Source organism: Cydia fagiglandana, chromosome 12, assembly GCF_963556715.1.
Source record: "Cydia fagiglandana chromosome 12, ilCydFagi1.1, whole genome shotgun sequence".
NCBI lineage: Eukaryota > Metazoa > Arthropoda > Insecta > Lepidoptera > Tortricidae > Cydia > Cydia fagiglandana.
In genome coordinates this window covers 9,904,818-9,925,803 of record NC_085943.1, presented here as the reverse complement: position 1 = coordinate 9,925,803, position 20,986 = coordinate 9,904,818, and the positions used below count along the sequence as shown (strand labels likewise).

The 20,986-nt window shown below is 39.5% G+C and overlaps 1 protein-coding gene across 1 annotated transcript in view; it reads left to right on the top strand.

Moving 5' to 3' along the window:
* LOC134669548 (mucin-2) overlaps positions 1-20,986 on the top strand; it is a 99,707-nt gene that overhangs the window by 76,114 nt on the left and 2,607 nt on the right. Inside the window, exons 3-11 of the mRNA XM_063527154.1 lie at positions 583-681; positions 1,565-3,454; positions 3,891-5,287; positions 17,199-17,363; positions 18,056-18,292; positions 18,649-18,786; positions 19,352-19,637; positions 19,911-20,096; positions 20,732-20,916. Coding sequence (XP_063383224.1) covers positions 654-681; positions 1,565-3,454; positions 3,891-5,287; positions 17,199-17,363; positions 18,056-18,292; positions 18,649-18,786; positions 19,352-19,637; positions 19,911-20,096; positions 20,732-20,916 — 4,512 coding nt within the window. The 5' untranslated portion in view covers positions 583-653. The remainder of the gene's footprint in view (positions 1-582; positions 682-1,564; positions 3,455-3,890; positions 5,288-17,198; positions 17,364-18,055; positions 18,293-18,648; positions 18,787-19,351; positions 19,638-19,910; positions 20,097-20,731; positions 20,917-20,986) is intronic.

Sequence of the window (20,986 nt, the reverse complement as noted above, 5' to 3'; positions counted from 1 at the left end):
TTCAATGGTGCAATTTTATCGTGTAGATGAGACTGACTTTTGTGTTTGTAATTAAATTAACATGTGTTTTATTTTATCTAACACTTATTTGATGATGTCGTGTCGATGAGGCTGATCTGTTCATAATTAAATTAACGTGTGTTTTATTTGACACCTATTTGATGATGTTGATTTTTAAAGCCAACGGAGAAAATTGTTGTAGTTAGAATGGAAATCATATTACCCAAGCAGATCACAACCACGATCGACGTTAAATGGTTATGCTTAAGTAGTTACACTCCATGTTAATATGTATAATAAAAAACCGGACAAGTGCGAGTCGGACTCGCCCACCGAGGGTTCCGTACTTTTTAGTATTTGTTATAGCGGCAACAGAAATACAAAATTTAAACTGTGGAGGCTTTTAGTAATATGGTCACGTTTTTATCCATTGGCTACGGAACCCTAAAAAGGAATAATTAAATGACTATCTCAAACTTAGATTAAGAACAAAGGATACTGTGTCATAAGAGAAGGAGTAAAATAAGCATTTTCTTTTTACTTAATAAGTAGTAGAATAAATTTTGTATCTTATTGTTTCAGGATAATGATGGGACACAGGCTTCTGGCAAGTCATTGAGAATTTACGGCACAAAGAACAAAATGAAGTTATAATGGAGTCACCAGTAAGAATATCCTTAGGTGGGTTCATGGTTATTATTCCTACATCTTCCACTGTGAGAGGCTAATTGGCCAATTCGAACGAACACTAACACCATAATGATACATCAATCTAAAAGGTGTCATTTAGTTATCGTACGTCTCGCTCACTCCAATACATGTACGGACATGTACAGTCAAACTTTGATTTCGGTACCTTTTCGATCCTTGTTAGAGTAACAATCTACCTGCTGACCGCATATTATTGTAATTGTGACAAGGTAGGTACTGAAATTAAATTCCTTGACCGAACCAACCGAATGACATAATTTAGATGTAATTCGGATATCTGGGTACGTTCGACTTACGATTATAAGTTGTTAGCATAGTTAATAAATTTTTGTATCCAGTGACATGTAACGAAGCCATACGATAAATAAAATAAAAAATAAAATAAATAACCTGTTAGATTATTTTTCGCATAGTTTGTCTCTATCTCTACAATCGAACAACAAATATAAATATGTATTGAATTATCGTCATTAATACTAATTGAAAACTAAACTATTTAATCGCGTCAAATTTAGTTTTAAATTTACCTCTGACGTTTAGAGGAAGGCGTTGTCCCCGTGGTCTCGGCTGGCTACAAATAGAAGATGATCTTCTATTTGTAGGCACGCGAGTTTTCCGAACTACCCGCACTTGGTCTTGTTTATTAACTTGAACGTTTAATTTACGCTTGAGCGGTTAATTTTACGCGACTACGCGTCGTTGTAAATAATAATGAGTAAAAATCGTGAAAGTTTAAATCGGTCTTTAACTATTTAAATCAAATTATGTAGTTCAGTGGAAGCGATGCTCAACTTAGACATGTTACTTGCAAAAATACAAAATATCACTAACGCGTAACGCATAATGTTTCCAGGTGCAGCATTAGTAGCATACCTGCTACTATTAAGCAGCACCCCAGCCGGCGGCAACGCGCTCCCGCTCGAAACGACCCCGGCCACCGTCCGCGACGAGCGGCCCCGGCCCGCACGGCTCAACGCCACCTGGCCGCGCTCCCGGCCCCGGGGCCTCGACCCCGTCCTCAACGAACTACCCAAGGGCTCAGTCTCCGAAGAACACACCGAGAAAAATGCCAAATACAAACACAGAGGAAGGACTCGTTACAACTCGCGCTCAACCACAGTAAGCCCTCTGAGAAGGGTCAGAACCACAACCGAAGAGACGATTCCGGGAGTGATCATAGTGACTCCGACGGCGGAAGTAAAGAAGCCAGAGCAGATCATGGATAGCATGAGAAACTATAAGAAAACGAAAATGCCAGTAAGCACAAGTACCACTACGGAAGAAAGTAAAAGCGAGGAAGATGATGATGATGACGACTCATTCGAGAAATTTACTAGTAAATTTGATGACAGCAATTTCTTTACTATACCTGGTTTTGATGATGATCATGGAATAGATTCTAAAAAAAGTCCAAGTGATAAGTACAGTGATTATACAAGTACAGTTCTGAGTTCCTTTTCTAGTTTCCTGCCTAAAGATGATGCCGATTCACCCTACAAATCGAACTTCTTCGATTTTGATACTGACTTGACCACGCCTAAAAACGACTTCTTTGATAGAAAATATCAAGAAGTGTCCTCAAGTATTATTAAGAATTTGGATGCTATCAAGGCAAGATCGCCACGACCTAACGTAACAAATGTACATATAACTGAAAAATTAGGTTTAAGCCCAAATTTGACTAAGCCAGGTAATAGGTCTACTATAATTATCAAGAATACCAAAGAAACCCGCCTTATAGACAATGATGGAGCTGGAACTAACAATAAGGAACTTTCAGATGTGCACGGCACAAGCGTTTATTATGAAATGTCCGTACTCTCCACCGAAACATACGCAATAAATAATTCTAATGAAGATGATTGTGACAATGACACATTACCTTCGGAACCTACAGTTCAGACCCCTGCTGAAGATGAGTTGGCATCAATACAAGGAACTCCGTCAAATCTTTTCTCTGTTTCCACAAAACCACTATTTCCTGATCCTGAATTAAGATCTACCGTATCCAACTTTTTACAATCTTCTAGTTCATTGCCACCTTTCTTTAATCCTTCAAGTTCAATACCCTATTCCACCATAAATTCTATATCATCTACCGAGAAGACAACGAGGCCCTTCTCTAACAGCTTCCCCAGCAGAAATAGAGGTTATTCTAAAAGACTAAACGGCTTTACTGGGGCTAAGGATTCTCCTAACAACGTCACACCGACAGCCGATAATATACAGACTCATAATGTCAGGAACACGACAAGAAAATTCCATTACACGACGCCAAAAGCCAAACCAACGTGGATGACTCCAAGGCGGAATATTACCAAAAGTTATCCAAAACCTACTTATCCTACAACAATATACGCGGAGCATTTCAGTATTAAAGATAGAAAGACCACAAACGTCCGTCCAAAACAGTCTAATAAAACCGTTCTAACCACTGTGTCATCGGACATAGATCCAGTTTTGCAAAGCGACGTGAGCGGTGTAAAGAAGCTGGTGCAGTCTCAGACGATTTCCGACAACAGTATTCCATCGTTGTCTAAGAGGGGGTCGACGAAGTTCGGGACCACAACAGCCACATCCGCGGAGGAGGAGACGACGACCACCAGCGAGCTGGAAATTCCGCCTACACTGACAGCGTGGGCACTTGCCAGCTTAAGAAGCCCTCCTGGACCGGCAAATATAACGAGCTCGACTCAAAAAAGCGTCGAAGAAAACGAGGTGCAAAAAATTAATGAAATTGCAGGTGAGTTTAATTGTTTTTTTTTTATAATTATGCATGTTTAAAATTGGTATTTTTATTAAATTGTACTTATATGTAAAACTTAATAAGAAATCTGTAACAACAACGAAAGAGCCGTCGCTATTAATCAGTTTAAAATGACATCATTGTAAGGCAGTAACGTATGAGCAGTTTTACGTGAATAAATGGTACCTTCTGGGTCTTCTGAGAGTAAATGCACGACGAGTTACTACTTATACAGTATAAATATTACCCACTTCACTACGCCCATAATATAACCTGGTGTAAAATTTTAAAAATATTAATTATAATATATATAATATCCTTTGATTTCTCCAGAACCACATTATCAGATCCTGGCCTGGTGACTATTTAAAAATTTGTATGATGTATAATTAATTAATTACATAGCATTTAATTCTTGTGTTTGGTTTTTCAGACAAAAACGAAATTACTACGAGTTCGACCACTACAACTCAAACTCCAGAAATGAAAAACTTAGCTACCAAAAATATTACAGATATTGACCAAAACAAGTTGCCTTGGCGACCAGTGTTTCCTCACGCGTCACCTGACCCTGATATGAACACCGAGGTTGTTCCAACAGAGAACAAGTCTGAACGCCTACCAGCTGAGAGCAATATCTCCGTGCAGAATAGTCCTCAGCCAATCACGTCCACTGAAGGAGTAACAACCGAGACAGAAGTTACAGAGGATAATGACAAAACAAAAGAAACAGTAACTTCTTGGATACCAGTCACTAAGAGTGAAGTAAATTCAGGTGGAACTTTTGCTTCTATAACTAAATTACCTAAAGGAGTAACAACGCCACTCGACGAGACTTCTAAGCAAAATAATGAAATTGTTACTGAGGCAATTACTGAAGAATCGGCCACCACTGACTATGAAATAACGACTAAAAGATTTTCCTACGTTCCTACAGAAGCTGTGACTGACAAAGTAGAATCTTCCACACCCAGTGAATGGCATCCAGTGGCTCCGACTAGAACAAGAGCAACTACAATAGAGGATAGGCCTATTACAACATACAGACCTAAATATTATACCACGACGGATAATGCTGAAGAATTCACTACGAATATTCCGGAAACAACACCATTGATTGAGGTATCGTCGCTATCAGTAACTAATGTAACTAAATTACAATCGGAGTCACCTGCACCAACTACTCAAGTTGTGGATACCACATCGAAACAGCCAGCAACGCACGATGCCATTACAGAAATAGAATTGCCTACTGAAACCACAACTGAGATTGTAGATGCTACGTTTGCACAAACTGAAACTACCACAGAAGTAGTAACTGATAAATCAGTACAAACCGAGAGTTCTGAGGCTGATGTTAGTACCGATGTCTCCGAAACACCACCAAGCGCAATGAAAGAAAATATTTCTGAGGATAGCAGCGGTAGTAACGAAGTCATAACTATGGAGACGACAAAAATGGTTCCATCTTCATCGACCACTACTAGTACTAGCACTACAACTACAACAACAACAACTACCACGACAACTACTACTACTACTCCTGCTCCAACTACAGAAGAGAGGAAAGAAACAACAACAGAAGAAGAAACAACAACATCTCAAGTATCAACTGTGCCTGTAGAGAAAATTGCGGAAACAGAAGTTGACGTAGAAACGACGACAGAGTTGGGAACGAAGCCGATAGGGGAGTTGGAGGATGTGTCGAGCTACGGCGACGTGACAACGGAGCGACTCACGCCGATGGAGGAGGCGGGCTCGGGCGCCGCGGTGGCTATCGCCGTCAGCACCATCGGAGTTATAGCCTTGATACTGCTTATTGGATTATTGGTAAGCATTTTATATATACCGTTTTCTTTAACTATCAATCTATTCTGCTTCAAACTATAAATACAATGTTTTTTTTAAATGTTGTATAGCTCTATAGGTCAGGCTGTCTGTCGCTATCTAAGTCACTCATTGTGAATGAGTTGTGAGTCATCCTTGAATAATGCTACCTATAACATTTCGATAGACTAAACAATATGCATAAATGAATGACTAGCTTGAAGCACGGACAGATTCATGTATATCCCTGAAAACATTGCACTAAATAACATAACACAAGAAATAATCACACACAACACACAAATTCAAATGTTACCTGTTTTAATTCACCTTCTTTCTTCTTTCTTTCCCGGGCCAGCTTTCTTCTCTTTTTCGTTTTCTGCGGCTATCTTCTCTTTTCATTTTCTCGTTTTCTGTATCACTTCTCATGTTATCTTCATCCTTCTGGTTTCGGTGTATATTCGTACAAGATATCCAAAGTAATGAGCATAATATCTATAGGTCTGCCTCACGATAAATTACGTTCACTACTTTGGAGACCATTGCAGACTACGTTCAAATCTTCTGCCAAAAACTGAAATAGTATAACATTTTATTAAACACTATCTTCTTCATTTGCAATAAAACTGATGATTTCCGTGACATTCATATTTCGTTTCGGCGATTTAAGCGAGAAAAGGTTACGGACGACAACACTTCTTAAATTCTTAAATTTTATAACCCCCTATCAGAATCCCAAAATTTATTGTGATAAATTGTTCACTAATCTATTTAACCAGAATTAGTTATAAAAATTATCATCCCAATACTAGTACAGATATTTGTAGGGCTTAGAAGGGATTTTATTTATATTTTTATTATTTTATCATTAATACTTACATTGTCTCTTGACATTGAACCAGGTCTCTGCTCTGCTTGTTGATTAGTCCTGAAAATATTAGGAAAATATATTAGTTCTATTTGGCGCTAAAAATACATTTCGTAAGTTTGATAATCGATTGTTTAACAAATAAAACGAATATAAATGTTATTTTAAGGCGAAAATTCTGCAACCAAAGAAAATCCACACAACAACCCCTGTTACACTTGAAAACTTATTCGAAACTTAGCTTGAAATGGTTTTCCTAGGTAGGTATACAATTAAATGAGTTTCCTATATATTTATTATGTGATTGTTATGTGAGGTTCGTTAGTAATCTTAATCCATTTAATTTTAATTATTTTATTTTATTCTTTCAAGTAGTAAGGCTAAATCTTGTAAACATTAGAATCTAGTAAGTTTTTTATAGAGGTATACCAAGGTAAGTGAACTTTTTGATATTATACCTATGGCTTTCTCAAATAAACGATACTTAACAGTTAAAAACGACATGTTCGCTTGAATGTCGCTATAATCAGAAGTAACTCAATCTGCACAAGGGCATTCTGCTGAAAGCTCGTTAGATAAAGAATGACATAACCAGGGTGCCTAGTCAACGTGCCAATCGTTGACGCTCCGTGGCGTAGCGTAGTCATCTCTCTTTATCACTCGTCCATATTAGTGCGACAGAGCCAGTTGCGTATCATTCGCTACGGAGCGTAAACGATTGTCACGTTAGCTACGCACCCTGGACGCAGTTCAACGCAAACGAACACAAACTCTAATACCGAACGGTAAAATACAAAATAACTTACTTGTCATGAAGGTAACAAGACGGTCGCAAGCAAATTTGAGTTCTGTCGCGCAGGAATTAAAGATGAGACTGTCGGTGTGGTGTCGAACGAAGTTTATCAGTCGATAAAAATTCCGCGGGCTACCCGAAGCTGCAAGCGAAGACATTTGACACGTCAGATAAGTTTATGATTAGTGGGAACCGGTGGGCGATCGCGAATGTCGGTCATGAGGTACGTAACGACTACGATAATATTCGTGTTTGAACCAACCCATCTAGACCTAGGGTCATTAGACACTATTCTGTCTGGTGGCGTAGGAGACGAAGAGAAATAGTGTTAGACCAAGAAAAGTCTGCAGCGATTTTGATAGCCCACGCAGTGTAAGTGTTAAATTTACACGTCATAATTTCATAGAAGTTTGACGTTTAAAATGACACTTGCACTGCGTGGGCTATTAAAATCGCTGCAGACTTTTCTCAGTCTGACTTTATGTAAAGGTTGTTCAAAATCTTGGACGGTAGGTGGGCGAAGGTCTTTGTTATATTATGTTGCCTAAGCACCTTATAGTAAATCACGATACAAGTGCCAAAAGTAAATAGGAAATTCACAACGAGTGGCGATAAATTAAGACACGACCGAAGGGAGCCAGACTGAGTTAAGTAGGTAATTTTATTAAATAGGTGGGGAGACCGAGGAGAGTTGTGACCAAGGAGAGTTGTGACAGAGGAGAGTTGTGACATCGTCGATTTTTTGGAATCTATTAACTAGGTTGCAATGGCGCGCGTTTGTTAGTTCAAGTTACGAGCTAACAAACGCACACTGTTGCGACCTAGTTTCTAGTTAATAAACTCTCCTCTGTCACAACTTACCTCGGTCTACCCTAATTAGATAGTTACTTAATTATAAGTGGCGTTCCTTGGAGTAAAATTTTATGAATAAAAACCACCTAATAGGTATATTATCTAGGAAATGAATCAAATCATATGTTATGACTAATAAATCTAACTAGCTTTTGATCGAGTATGTTATGGTAAAGCAGTTTTTTTCCTTACTAAAATGATTCGTATGCTCTACGTTATAGATAGGTTAATTGTTAGGCAGGGTAAACTTCGGAAAAACCGGCCAAGAGCGATACAGACTCACACACTGAGGGTTAAGTACCTACATAAATATTGAAATTCATAAATTGGATTACGTTCAGCATCATAAGTAATGGATCAGTCGGACTACTTATCAAATTTATAATAGATATACCTATTACTACACCTTATAAAACAAAGTCTCCCCGCCGCGTCTGTCTCTGTGTTTGTATGGTTCGCGATAAACTCAAAAACTTCCGAACGGATTTTCATGCGGTGTTCACCTATCAATAGAGTGATTCTTGAGGAAGGTTTAGGTGTATAATATGATAACCAGTGCGAAGCAGGATCGGGTCGCTAGTATCTCTATACGTAGGATAATTAGTAGAGATGCTCCGAATAGTGAATTTGGCCAAATACCGAATACCGAATATTCGGCCTCTCTCTCGGCCGAATACCGAATATTCGGCATGACATACGAACATTTTGAGTCACAATTATTATGAAAACTTTCGCCATCAAAGCACAACGTTAAAATATATTTTTATATTTTTTATGTTGAATAGAATTAATGTATGTGATTAGAGTCAATCAAATCAGACCCATGATAAAAATTAAATATTTTGTAATCAACAAATGCTCTAAAACGTGGCTTCGTATTTAACTACTTTCCAAGAATACATATTAAATATAGGTACCTAGTTTTTTTGTAATTTTTTTGTGTACGTAATTTTTCTTTTTAGGTAGGTGCAACAGATATTCGGTATTCGGCCGAATAGAAGGCAACATTCGGCCGAATACCGAATATTCGGCAAAGTGGCCGAATAGACCGAATATTTGCCGAATATTCGGCGCATCTCTAATATTTAGACTGTATGGGATATTTTTGATCGCGAACTGTAGAGATTTATCTCTATTTGGAAAAGTAACGTATTCCAGGGTGGCAGATACTTTTGGCGAGTAATTTCATCCTTATTTGAATTGATGCCGACTGTACTAACTTAATTTTATTGTAGACAAACTGCTGTCAATTTTTGTAGGCAAATTACGGTTGTGTCTCATATACTCGTATTCAGGTCCCCTGCTATATCGTGACAGTAAAACACATGTTTTTTGATTTAGAAGTATGGTTTTTACAGCCTCAAGGGTCAGCAGACCTGATAGTTCGATATTTAATTTATTTCCACTTGTGTCCTCGAAAACTTTTTGGGAATGAGGGCCAATACACAGACAGACGGATGATCAACAAAGTAAGCCTTCTAAAATCTAGGCTCTTTATTAGTTACGGAAACTTAAAAACAAATTCACTGCAATTGATGAGATAAAGTCTTGTTTATAAATACAAATAAATATGTGTTCTATATTATTCAGACGCTAATTTTTAAATAATAATTGAGGTCTTCAAAAGTAATAAATACTTGTAGCCTAAATGATTTTTTTCTAGTGGTATAGTGTCCAAATTTTGTATTGTAATAAGAACTAGAATATTATGTCATTTTGAAATAATACTGTTAAAGTATAATAAAAATATTTCTAGTATTATGAAAACGAGAATTCAAATATGTACAAGTAGCAGGAAAGCTTAACATAATAAATAATAAAATAAATGATAATAAATGTGAGTTAATATATGTTTAAAACGCGAAAGTTTAAAATATTAGAAATGAATTAATGATAAAGGAACTTACCACAAACCCATTTTCTATGTCGCACGAAGCACTGATATTAACAAAACGGAACAATAAATTAAAGCTAAAAACAACTATTCAATATTGATGGCTCCCAAAATAATATTTTTAAAATAATTAACACTTGAGAAAAAACATTTAGTAAAAGCTACAATGAACACTGACCGTCAGAAAAAACAAAGGAAATAATTCATAATTATAAAAATTAAAAGAAATAACCAAGCTTTTAAAATTTACTAAAAAAGTAAAATTACTAAAACGGTCAATAATAATAAAGGAACTATGCAAATGAATTCAGAGTTATAAAAATTTAAAGAAGGGACCAAGTTTTTAAAATTTACTACAAAATGAAAATAAGTAAGTGTCAAAATTATTCGGAAAAAAATGGGTATTGCATTGGGAGCGGTCCTCGCGGCGCGATATGTTACGTGGATGTGGGCGCTATGCGCGCAGGGCGCTGGGCGGTGCTAGGGCAGCGCACGCGCAGGTATGGCTGCACGAAATTGCTGCCGCGAGCTTTTGATAGGGATGGAAGCGATAAAGGAAAACTTGATTAACTAGGTTTTGTCAGCCGAATTATTTTAAACGTATCGATTTGATTGTGTGAGTTAAGGATTTCTGATACCAGCGAGGGCTATTACTGGAGTCAGTTATGTAACGCTGCCATACATGACCCAAAAAATTTTTATTAAGCTATGAGCTTCATCACATCTGATATTTGAGTAATTCTAAGCATTTCTAGCCTGAAGTGGGGGGGAGGGTGGGGTACAAAGACGGCCGCCATCCGTCATCTTTAAAAAAAATCTACTCTGATCCTGGTGGGTACTAGGGCAAGTTTGGTATCATTTTCGTATAAACCAAAGACGTAGAATTCATTGCTGATATTTGTTTTTTCAATTTCATAGTAATTTTACAAGAAAAACGTAAAAAGGTGAAAAATTTGGTTGGAGATTTTTGCTACGCGGAGCCGAAACTACAAAAGATAGAAAGTTGAAATTTGCACACTAGATTACATTTATAAAGTGTACAAGAGATAAGAAGCGATTTTGAGAAATTCAACCCCTAAGGGGGTTAAAAAGGGGATGAAAGTTTGTATGGGGTTCAAGTTTTATTTTAAGCTAGGAATTTGAAACTTCGTAAAACGATATATTATTAAAATACAAGAAAACTAATTTCAGCGTTTTTGAAAATTCATCCCCTAAGGTGGTGAAAAAGGAGTTGAAAGTTTGTATGGATATCAAAAAAATTTTCGAACGCGGGACTTGAATCTTTGTATTTGGGGATATTATTAAAAGACAGGAAAAGTAATTTCAGCGTTTTGTAAAATTCATCCCCTAACAGGGTTAAAAAGGGGTTGAAAGTTTGAATCCATTACAAATCCGAGTAGACACACATTTCTTATTGCCTCCCAGGCTTGAAATGCTTAGAATTACTCAAGGAACATATGTGATGAAGCTCATAGCTTAATAAAAAATTTTTGGGTCAACTTTATAACTGCTTCCGCTATATTAAGTGGATATATTATTATAATTTCGTCAATGGTACTAAAATGTTAGAATTTGGAATTATTAATAGTTACCGGATTAAGAGCTATTTTGCAAGGGTGATGATATACCGGGTGTGGCCTGTAACATGAGGAAGTAACGGTAAAAAATAATAATCAGTAGGTGATGAGAAACTAAAATTTTAAAACAGAAATTTTATGATTTTAAATTGAAAGGGCAAACTCTTTGACAGGTACCTGCGTAAATAAAACATTTATATGGCCTTAAGAAAGGTGAAGTAGGGATCTGCATAGTGAAGCTCCCAGTTCATTGGAGTGTAGTGTATCTATAATCTATATGTCATGACCAGTTACAACTCGCGCTATCCCTAACCATTTTTTTTTTTTTGATGACCCAGGGGGAATCCTTATGGATCCCACTGGCCCGGGAGAAGCTCAGTGGGTATGTCCGACTTCCACGGACTAAACCCCCTGGGGTGTTCCGCCGCGCGCTTTGTTGACGGGGTTTCGGGAACTCGATTGTAGACCTCCGATACCCCATCGGCGTTGCTCTTGCGAGCCCATCATTTGGGGCTGCTCTAGCAGCGTTCTCCGCTGAAGGCACCTCGGAACACTTGAGGGCCTTCCAGCTCGAAACCTCTTCAGGCGAGTGATGGAACTCCCGACCCATCACCCGCAGGTTCCCGTTAAGGCGGCATTATCCTAGCTGCGAAGGCTCTTCTCCGCCTACCTGGCCTCCTTCGGCGCTGAGGAAGCGAGTTCGCGTCGTCCTCGCGCAATCGTTCTGCGGCTTCCTTTTGCGTCAGAACGGTGACGCTAAAGGAAGCCACTGCCGCCCATGCCTCGCGCTATCCCTAACCATATGTTAACCACTTAAAATGTTTTCTGTCAGTTTTTGTGAGTCGTTGTCGACTGATGTTTATTATGTGAAAACAAATATACCTTGCGTTATCCCGGCAATTTGCCACGGCTCATGAGAGCCTGGGGTCCGCTTGACAACTAATCCCATGATTTGACGTAGGCACTAGATTTCAGTTTTACGAAAGCGACTGTCATCTGACCTTCCAACCCAGAGGGTAAACTAGGCCTTATTGGGATTAGTCCGGTTTATTCACGATGTTTTCCTTCACCGAAAAGCGACTGGTAAATATCAAATGATATTTCGTATATAAGTTCCGAAAAACTCATTGGTAACAAATGTTGAAAACAAATATACCTATGAGATTTTTATTATTATTACTAGTTGCAGTTACATTATTAGACGCTGGTAATTAAATGTATTATGTGAATACACCACAATTATTGAGTGAATAAGGTGGTGGTACTGGTGCTCGACGCGATCCCAGTGCATGTCATCTTGAAACTTAAGTCATTGTCAATAGGGGTGACAGCAGGGTGTCATCTATTGGGAATTAGCATTTCTAGCACTAGTACCACCACCTTACGGACTTTATTTTGCACATCCCTAACTGTCTGTAATTTCCTCGGTCTGTACCCATTATTTCGCTAAGCCTAAGTGTCGCCGTATCGCGCGGAGGATGTTTTTACAACGCGAATTATAAACAAAACCCGATGACGGACCGGCGGCGCGTTTCCATTGCAACATGTGAAGGTATGAGTGGTCGAGACATTTTAAATTTATATTGTCAGTTTACGTCAATATGGAGATGCTGCCCCTTATGGCTCCTCTACACGATGGGCCAACGCCGGTCACTCCAAGGGAAGCAACCATGCGGTAGAATGAGATAGCAATGCGTCCTTTGGATTGGCCGGTGTTGGCCCATCGTGTAGAGGAGCCATTAGACCTCATGAGTGTTCTCTTGTGCCAGGGGACTCTTTTCTTTTCGGGTATTCGAGAATACTCCGTTCGCCTCAGCATCGTTCCGAGCAATTATTAGGGTTGGTACAACTTGACGTCCTTTTGCGTGCACGACCAGAGATAAGATAATGACTTGAATTTTGACAACCTTAAAGAAAAAAAGAAAGATAAAAGACTTAAAATAAAATATTCCTCAATTTTATACAAATTAATGTTTCGGAATTTAGGTAAATAACTTTTTAACAATCAATTAAATATTGTCCTAAAACCTGCTATAAAAAAAATTAAAGTGTCTGACCATTTTAACAGACATTTTAAATAACCCATAAACCCAATACGGGATCCTTTTAATTTACCGAAACTTTTTTTACCAAATTTCGTTTCCCAACCAAATTTTACCAAGTGCACGTTTGTCAACTCAGTCTTTCCCATATGAACATTCAACAAACTTAAATTCCGACAAATGATCATTTCCCAAACTATTACTTTGCAACTTTTATAAGACCAACTGTTTTTTTCTCAAATGTTTTACTTAGACTATAAATGTTCGCTCAAATTTATTTTCGTCAAATAAATCTCTGGACAAAATTATTTTGTCCAAAAATATCTTTACTTATAAAGTGTTTGTTCAAATAAATGTATAGCAATCCACTACTTTACAAAATAGAGCGGTTGCCGACTCCCTTGCTTTAAAAAAGTGATTGTTATCTGCCACAATCGTTTTTTTATCAATTAAGCCATACTTTTGAATATATGTTGCGTTAGTCTAAACCGGGTGCGCACAATTCATATAAAATTGCAAATTCGATTATTGAAACTCCGAAAATGTATCTCATATAATTTTACATCCTAATGATCATTGTACATTTTCATTTTAAACAATAAGTACTCATTGGAACTTCGAATTTATTATATTCATAATGTCATTCTACATAAATATCTCTATTACTAAAATTTAAACATATATTATTACTCGACATGTCGATTTTGACATATTTGATTTTATTTATAACAGCATGCACCTGTAGGTCAAGTCAGGTTAAAATCCTGCCAGAAAGGTGGGTTAGGTTAGAACTGCGACCCTCACATAACCGAAATGCTGCCAGAAAGGTGGGTTAGGTTAGGTTAGAACTGCGACCCTCACAGAATCGAACTGCTGCCAGAAAGGTGGGTTAGGTTAGGTTAGAACTGTAACCCTCACAGAATCGAACTGCTGCCAGAAAGGTGGGTTAGGTTAGGTTAGAACTGTAACCCTCACAGAACCGAAATGCTGCCAGACAGGTGGGTTAGGTTAGGTTAGAACTGCGACCCTCACAGAACCGAAATGCTGCCAGAATGGTGGGTTAGGTTAGGTTAGAACTGCGACCCCCACAGAACCGAAATGCTGCCAGAAAGGTGGGTTAGGTTAGGTTAGAACTGCGACCCTCACAGAACCGAAATGCTCCCAGAAAGGTGGGTTAGGTTAGGTTAGAACTGCGACCCTCACAGAATCGAACTGCTGCCAGAAAGGTGGGTTAGGTTAGGTTAGAACTCCGACCCTCAAAGAACCGAAATGCTGCCAGAAAGGTGGGTTAGGTTAGGTTAGAAATGTAACCCTCACAGAACCGAAATGCTGCCAGACAGGTGGGTTAGGTTAGGTTAGAACTGCGACCCTCACAGAACCGAAATGCTGCCAGAAAGGTGGGTTAGGTTAGGTTAGAACTGTGACCCCCACAGAACCGAAATGCTGCCAGACAGGTGGGTTAGGTTAGAACTGCGACCCTCACAGAACCGAAATGCTGCCAGAATGGTGGGTTAGGTTAGGTTAGAACTGCGACCCCCACAGAACCGAAATGCTGCCAGAAAGGTGGGTTAGGTTAGAACTGCGACCCTCACAGAACCGAAATGCTGCCAGAATGGTGGGTTAGGTTAGGTTAGAACTGCGACCCTCACAGAACCGAAATGCTGCCGGAAAGGTGGGTTAGGTTAGGTTAGAACTGCGACCCTCACAGAACCGAAATGCTGTCAGAATGGTGGGTTAGGTTAGGTAAGAACCTCACAGAACCGAAATCCTGTGACCCTCACAGTGAGCGAGCGTAGCGAGAGCAAATGCTCGCCTTTGTCTTCGAGAAATTCTTACAAATAACATTATGGGCACAGATACATTCTCAGTGACAATATTATGAGTATGTATCGGATTATTATGTATGTATCGTTATGAATAATGTAGGTAGTAGCACAAAAAACTATTAAAAAAATATATGAGTAGTAATTTTCGGAGAAACGATCATTATGACTACAAAGCGGTATTATTAGAAATATTCGAATAATGAATTGTATATGAGCCAATATGGACCCATGAGTTTTGTTTTGGTTTTTGTTTTCTTTGGTAAGTACTCATTAGGAGTAATTAAAATTTGTTCAAATAAAAATTGGCAATTTCTGTTTTGATAACTGTAACATTTGTCATGTTTTGTTATGGTTTTTGTATTCTTTGGCAACTAATAATTTCGAGTAATTAAAATTTGGTAAACAAAATGTTGCCAAAGTAAGGAAATGTCAAAATATTTTTTTGCATATCGTTCTCTTGGAAAATATTTATATGCGACTTGTTTAGTTGGGAAATGATTAGTTGGCTTTTATATTTTTGGGATAGATTGTTTGGGATATGAAAATCTGGCAAAAAAAATTCGGTAATCCATTAGTAACCCAAGTAGTAGTAGTAGTTCAGTTATTAGGAAAACTCCTTATCTTCCGAGAACTAATACGATATTTCGTATCGTGTCCAACAATGGACGGCGGCTCATACTAGGGCACTTCATAAATTAGTCCTAAGTGGTACCTACTAAGCGCTGAGTCTCCGATGGCTTCTCACGGCCCACTCAGACGTTTGTAAGCATTTTTAAGAATTTGTTGACAGCTCTAATAATTAACGATTAGACCAAGAATGTATCATACCTTCATGAGCTTTGAAATACTTTGTAGCAAGATCTACACAAAGCTAATCTATGTTTGTGAATTCGCCACCAGATATATCGGAATATACACTTTAACGCATTGATAATAGAGGCGTCTTTAACGTATTTGTTGCCGTTCCGATGTATTCCCACAGTCAGCATCAAAGTAGCGGATCAGATTACACGCCAAAAGTACGTATTTTATTTACCATTCTCTGCCTTTTGATCTAATTGTTAATTTTCCTTTTTAATGTAGGTTTTTGACCCGTTTGTATGGTCACCTTATATACCTACTTACTTATAAAACGCCACGTTGCGATAATCTATCAGCTAAATAGTTTATAGCATCCGTTTCGACAAAACCATAACGGTACGTTGTTCTCTGTTTATTTCGAGTTGAACATTGCAACAAAGTTGGTACCTATTTGATTGTTCATATTTACACTTACTATTATGTGGTAAGCACTAAAACTACGCGGAACTTTATACTTACCTAAAAACGAGGTTAAAAGAGGTACCTACCTAACCCCAAAAACAGAAGAAAACACAAATAAAAATTACTCCTCATTATTTTTTTCTAGGCCTCCTGTTGTATGTCTCTATATCCTCATCTAGACTTCTTCAAGTATTTGGGCTAGACGTGACATTATCTTCTTTTCCTGGTGTTTGGTAATTCCAGTGATTGTGCAGTTGCCATCAAACATCCAACAGTAATAATAATCAAATGGGCACCGCCAAGTGGGGTAACTGGGGACGGATAGGGTAACATAAGACAATTATTTTTTGACTATCTACTAATCTAGCTAGGTATAAACTGAAAGAAATAATATACTTACACTAAAAAAATGTGGCCTAGTCTACTGGTGGCCGAGGCGGAAATGGTTAACCCGCGTCTTCAGCTTAGGTGGCTAACGTCCTGACCACTAGACCACCCAGTGGTCAGGACGTTAGCCACCTAAGCTAGGTCACGGCGGCGGTACCCGTCCCAAATTCTCAGGTTAAAATCTAGCTAGTTAGAAAATTAACCCTGGTATTAATTGGTAAATCCCGATTGTAAAATACAAAATACACTTCTGTTCTGTCAGCAATGTTCATATAATTGGGGAATATTTCCTTTGTCTAATGTTACCCGTCCTGTCTCCAGTTACCCGAGACTTTGCCTTCTATTGTGCTATATGATGGCATCTGTACACTGAACTTATAATGAAGCGTAATATCAGGTACCCTATTTTCAGCTGGTGGTACGCCGTCGCGGCCGGCGGGGGGTGTACGCGCAGCGTTGCACCCCGGTGTCTTTGGACGCTTATAGCCTGGACAGCGTCAGCGTCGGACATCGCAAGGCCAACCAGAGGCTACGGGCTAGCAAGAGGAGCTATGGGAATCCGGCGTATGATGATGAGGTGAGGAATTCTGACTTCAGATGTCTACAGATTGAAGAGCGCCTGTTTTTCTTCCCGCAAGGGCCAACCATCAGCTACTTGTAATGGCTCCTCTACACGATGGGCCAACGCCGGCCACTCCAAGGGACGCATTTATGCTTTAGAGGGAGCAAGTGATATTGCTATCATAGTGATAGTGATATAGCTTGAATAGCATTAGCGACTTCAGCCTAGAAAAGGCAAATGCTTATGGTGTGGTGAATAATTCTACCCCTAGTCCAGCCGTCTAGTGACCCGTCAGCGTTGTGCACCCTACGCTAAAAGCTATAGTTTGTTTTTTTAGCATTAGAAAGCACTTGCAAGAAGGTAAGCGATCTTGACATGAATTTTAATTGAAAAAACGCTTTTTATAAATCAGTAACTATTACTTATGAAAGCAGAAGAATATAAATGATCGTATTAGATTCATAATTGTTACATATTTGCCGTAACTTATTTTTAAAATGACACATCAAGATTGTTTACCTTGCTAATGCTAAAAAAAAACTAACTATAGGTAAAGAAACTAAGGCAAACACTGGTATGGTGACGAGATTCATTATATATTATATTGCAGTAGTATTGGCAATAAACTGAAAATACTATCAATAGCAAAGCGTGTTTAAAATATTAATACATTTAGAAGGCCTTACTGATCCTTAATTTTATTCTAGGTGACATCCCACCCTATGAACTACGCGGCGCTGGCCAACTTCGCCCTGGACATGGAATCCATGAGCACCGAATTCGCGGAGATTCCCTCCGTCACCGTCCGACCTGATGAAGTTCCTCCAGGGTGCGAAGACAAGAACAGATACTCCAATGTTCTGCCGCTGCCAGAGACCAGGGTGCCGCTCAAGAGGGTCGGGAATGATCCCACGTCGGAGTATATTAATGCTAATTATATAACGGTGAGAAAAAAATGCGTATCTTAACTTTTGATAGATTGTCTTCCGTCAGCTTCTGACCGATGAGAAAATCATTACCAAAAGCGTGTGATATTTTAAATTTCTTCCTTTCGTTTACACCTCGGAGGTTTACACGCTTTAGGGAAGCGTATAGTGGCATCTACCGTAAGAAGAAGAGTTTTGCCCAAAGCGGTGAATTTTTCCATGTTTCCTTTAAAACTAAAATTGTAGTATCGCTTGCATGAAAAAAAAAAGAAGCTACTCTGATGTATGTACCAGTAGGTAGATAGGTACCTACATGTTTTCTGATAAGTTTGCAATATGAATTGTTTATAAATTCTATATTCTATCAACTACAGGGCCCGGGCAACATCAAGAACTACTACATCGCGTGCCAGGCGCCGCTCCCTAACACCGTGGCGGACTTCTGGCGCATGGTGTGGGAGCAGAACTCGCGCGTCATCGTCATGCTGACGGAATACATGGAGAACGGCGTTGTGAGTATCATTCAAAGGAATTTAGTCTTGAATAAAGTCGTAGATTGTGAATTAAAGCTGAGGATAGGCGTTCTAAGTGAATCGCTGGCTATTTGTCCATTTTCTCTTGCCGAAATAGGTGCGAGTCTAATAGGTAACCAGCTCTGGAAGCGAGCATTATGATCGCATCGTTAGTGTTTAGAGTAGGTAGGTAATTCAGAAGGAGACAACGCTCTTTCTCGCGGAGGTCCTATATGAACCGTCATATTTAGACAGATACTACGAGTATCTGGGGGCCTAGCCAAAATGACAATCGGTTGCAGAAAAAGAAACGAAACGCTATCGCGTCTATCACTCTTTCATATTAGTGTGATAGAGACAAACAGCGTTCCGTTTTATTTCTCTGCGAGTGTCATTTAGGCTAGTGGGCCTCTAATAAACCATTAATTGCAGCAAGACTTGGCATAATACTACCTAACTATCATTATCAAGCATATGAAGCCATTTCCACCCCTCATTTTGATAACTTATACGCCCTGATTTTATCGATCCGGCATGATAACGAATTGTTCTTATGTCATTCCAGGAAAAATGCTATGAATACCTTCCCCCATCAGAAGTGTCAGACAACAAGCGGACCTTCGGCGAGTTCCAAATCATCCTCAAGAAACGCGAACAGCGCGACAAATACGCCGTCTCCAGCGTCCAGCTCATCAACCTGACGACCAGGACGTGGAGGGAGGTCACACACCTCTGGTACTTCTGGCCGGCGAAGGGAGTCCCTGATGATTATGACTCGGTGCTGGATTTCCTGTCGGAAATGAGGAGTTACATGAAAGTATCCCAGTCAGCCAAAGAATATGATGAAGAAGGTACGTTTTAAGACGATTTATGTCTCTTTTCTAGCAAAGTAACAACCAAACGATAGAAAACTGTGAACTTGATCGAAGAATTTTTTGCGAAAAGAAATTTAATTTTTTGCGTTTAAAATATAAAGAATATAACTATCTGCGTCTGAGATAAGTAGTCTGGTAGCATAACCTAAAGACAAGTTTATCCGTCAAAATTACACTATGCGCACGAGAACTCCTGTTGCTTGTGGCGTTCAATGAGTAAGGAAATTAATTCCTGATTTAACATTTCAGGTGTAGAAGTAATTTACGGCGACGGCAGCCGTTCCTCCTACGGAAACCTGTCCAAGCTGCGAGAAGAGGGCAGCCCAGGCAACGGCGTGAACGTATACTCGCCGGCCAAGGCCGAGGAGATGATGCGACGAGGCCAAGCTACCAACGGCACCCTCAGCAGGATGAAGGCTGCGTCTGAAGTGGAAGGTAAGGTCCAGCCAACAGATAAATAGATTTTGCTTCTTGGGCCATGGTAGAGATGACGCAATGAAGTGAGTCACTAAAGGGGCCCACATATTACCAGTTCGCCGGACGATTACGACGACGAGTTCCGAACAACTGACCGGCTGATATCGTCCGGCGAACTGGTAATCTGTGGACCCCTGGCTCAGCCGCATGAATGCTGTTTATGAGGTGAAGGTTCGAATTAGTGGCCAGACTACTAGATGATGCGGTGAGACTTACTGGTGGAACATTTAGTAGGACGAAGGCTGCGTCTGTGGCGAAAGTTAAGGATCAGCAACTAGTAGCAACGGAAGAAGGCAGTCTAACGGCGTGAACGTGTATTCTCCGGCCAAGGCAGAGGGGATGATGAGCCGCGTATTTTGTAATCAGTACTTCAAGAAGATACATCTGCTAACGACATTTAAAATGAAAGTGTGTGAAACATTAAAAGTGAATGCCAAGTTATCAGTGGCGTCTAGATTGTTCGTAGGCAAGCCGTAGCTAAGTTTCCCGATGGCAATCGAGTTCTATGGACGCTTCGCCACTGCAAGTTAGGTAAACACACGGTATACATCATATGTTATGTCATTAAAATATACATAATGACTTTTGTCCAGGAGTGCGACCATGTACGGTGGTATGCGCAAGCGGCGCGGGGCGTTCGTGCGCGCTGATCGCGTTGGACATCTGCGCGCGCGCGCTCACGGCGCACGCGGCCGACGTGCCGCGCGTCGTGCGCGAGCTGCGCGCGCAGCGCCCGCACTCGCTCTCCAACCGACACCACTATATCTTCCTGTATAAGGTTAGTAGTACCTATTAGTAAAGCGCAAGGTGGAAAAACCGAGATAAAATCGTGCCAAAGTTGACATTCG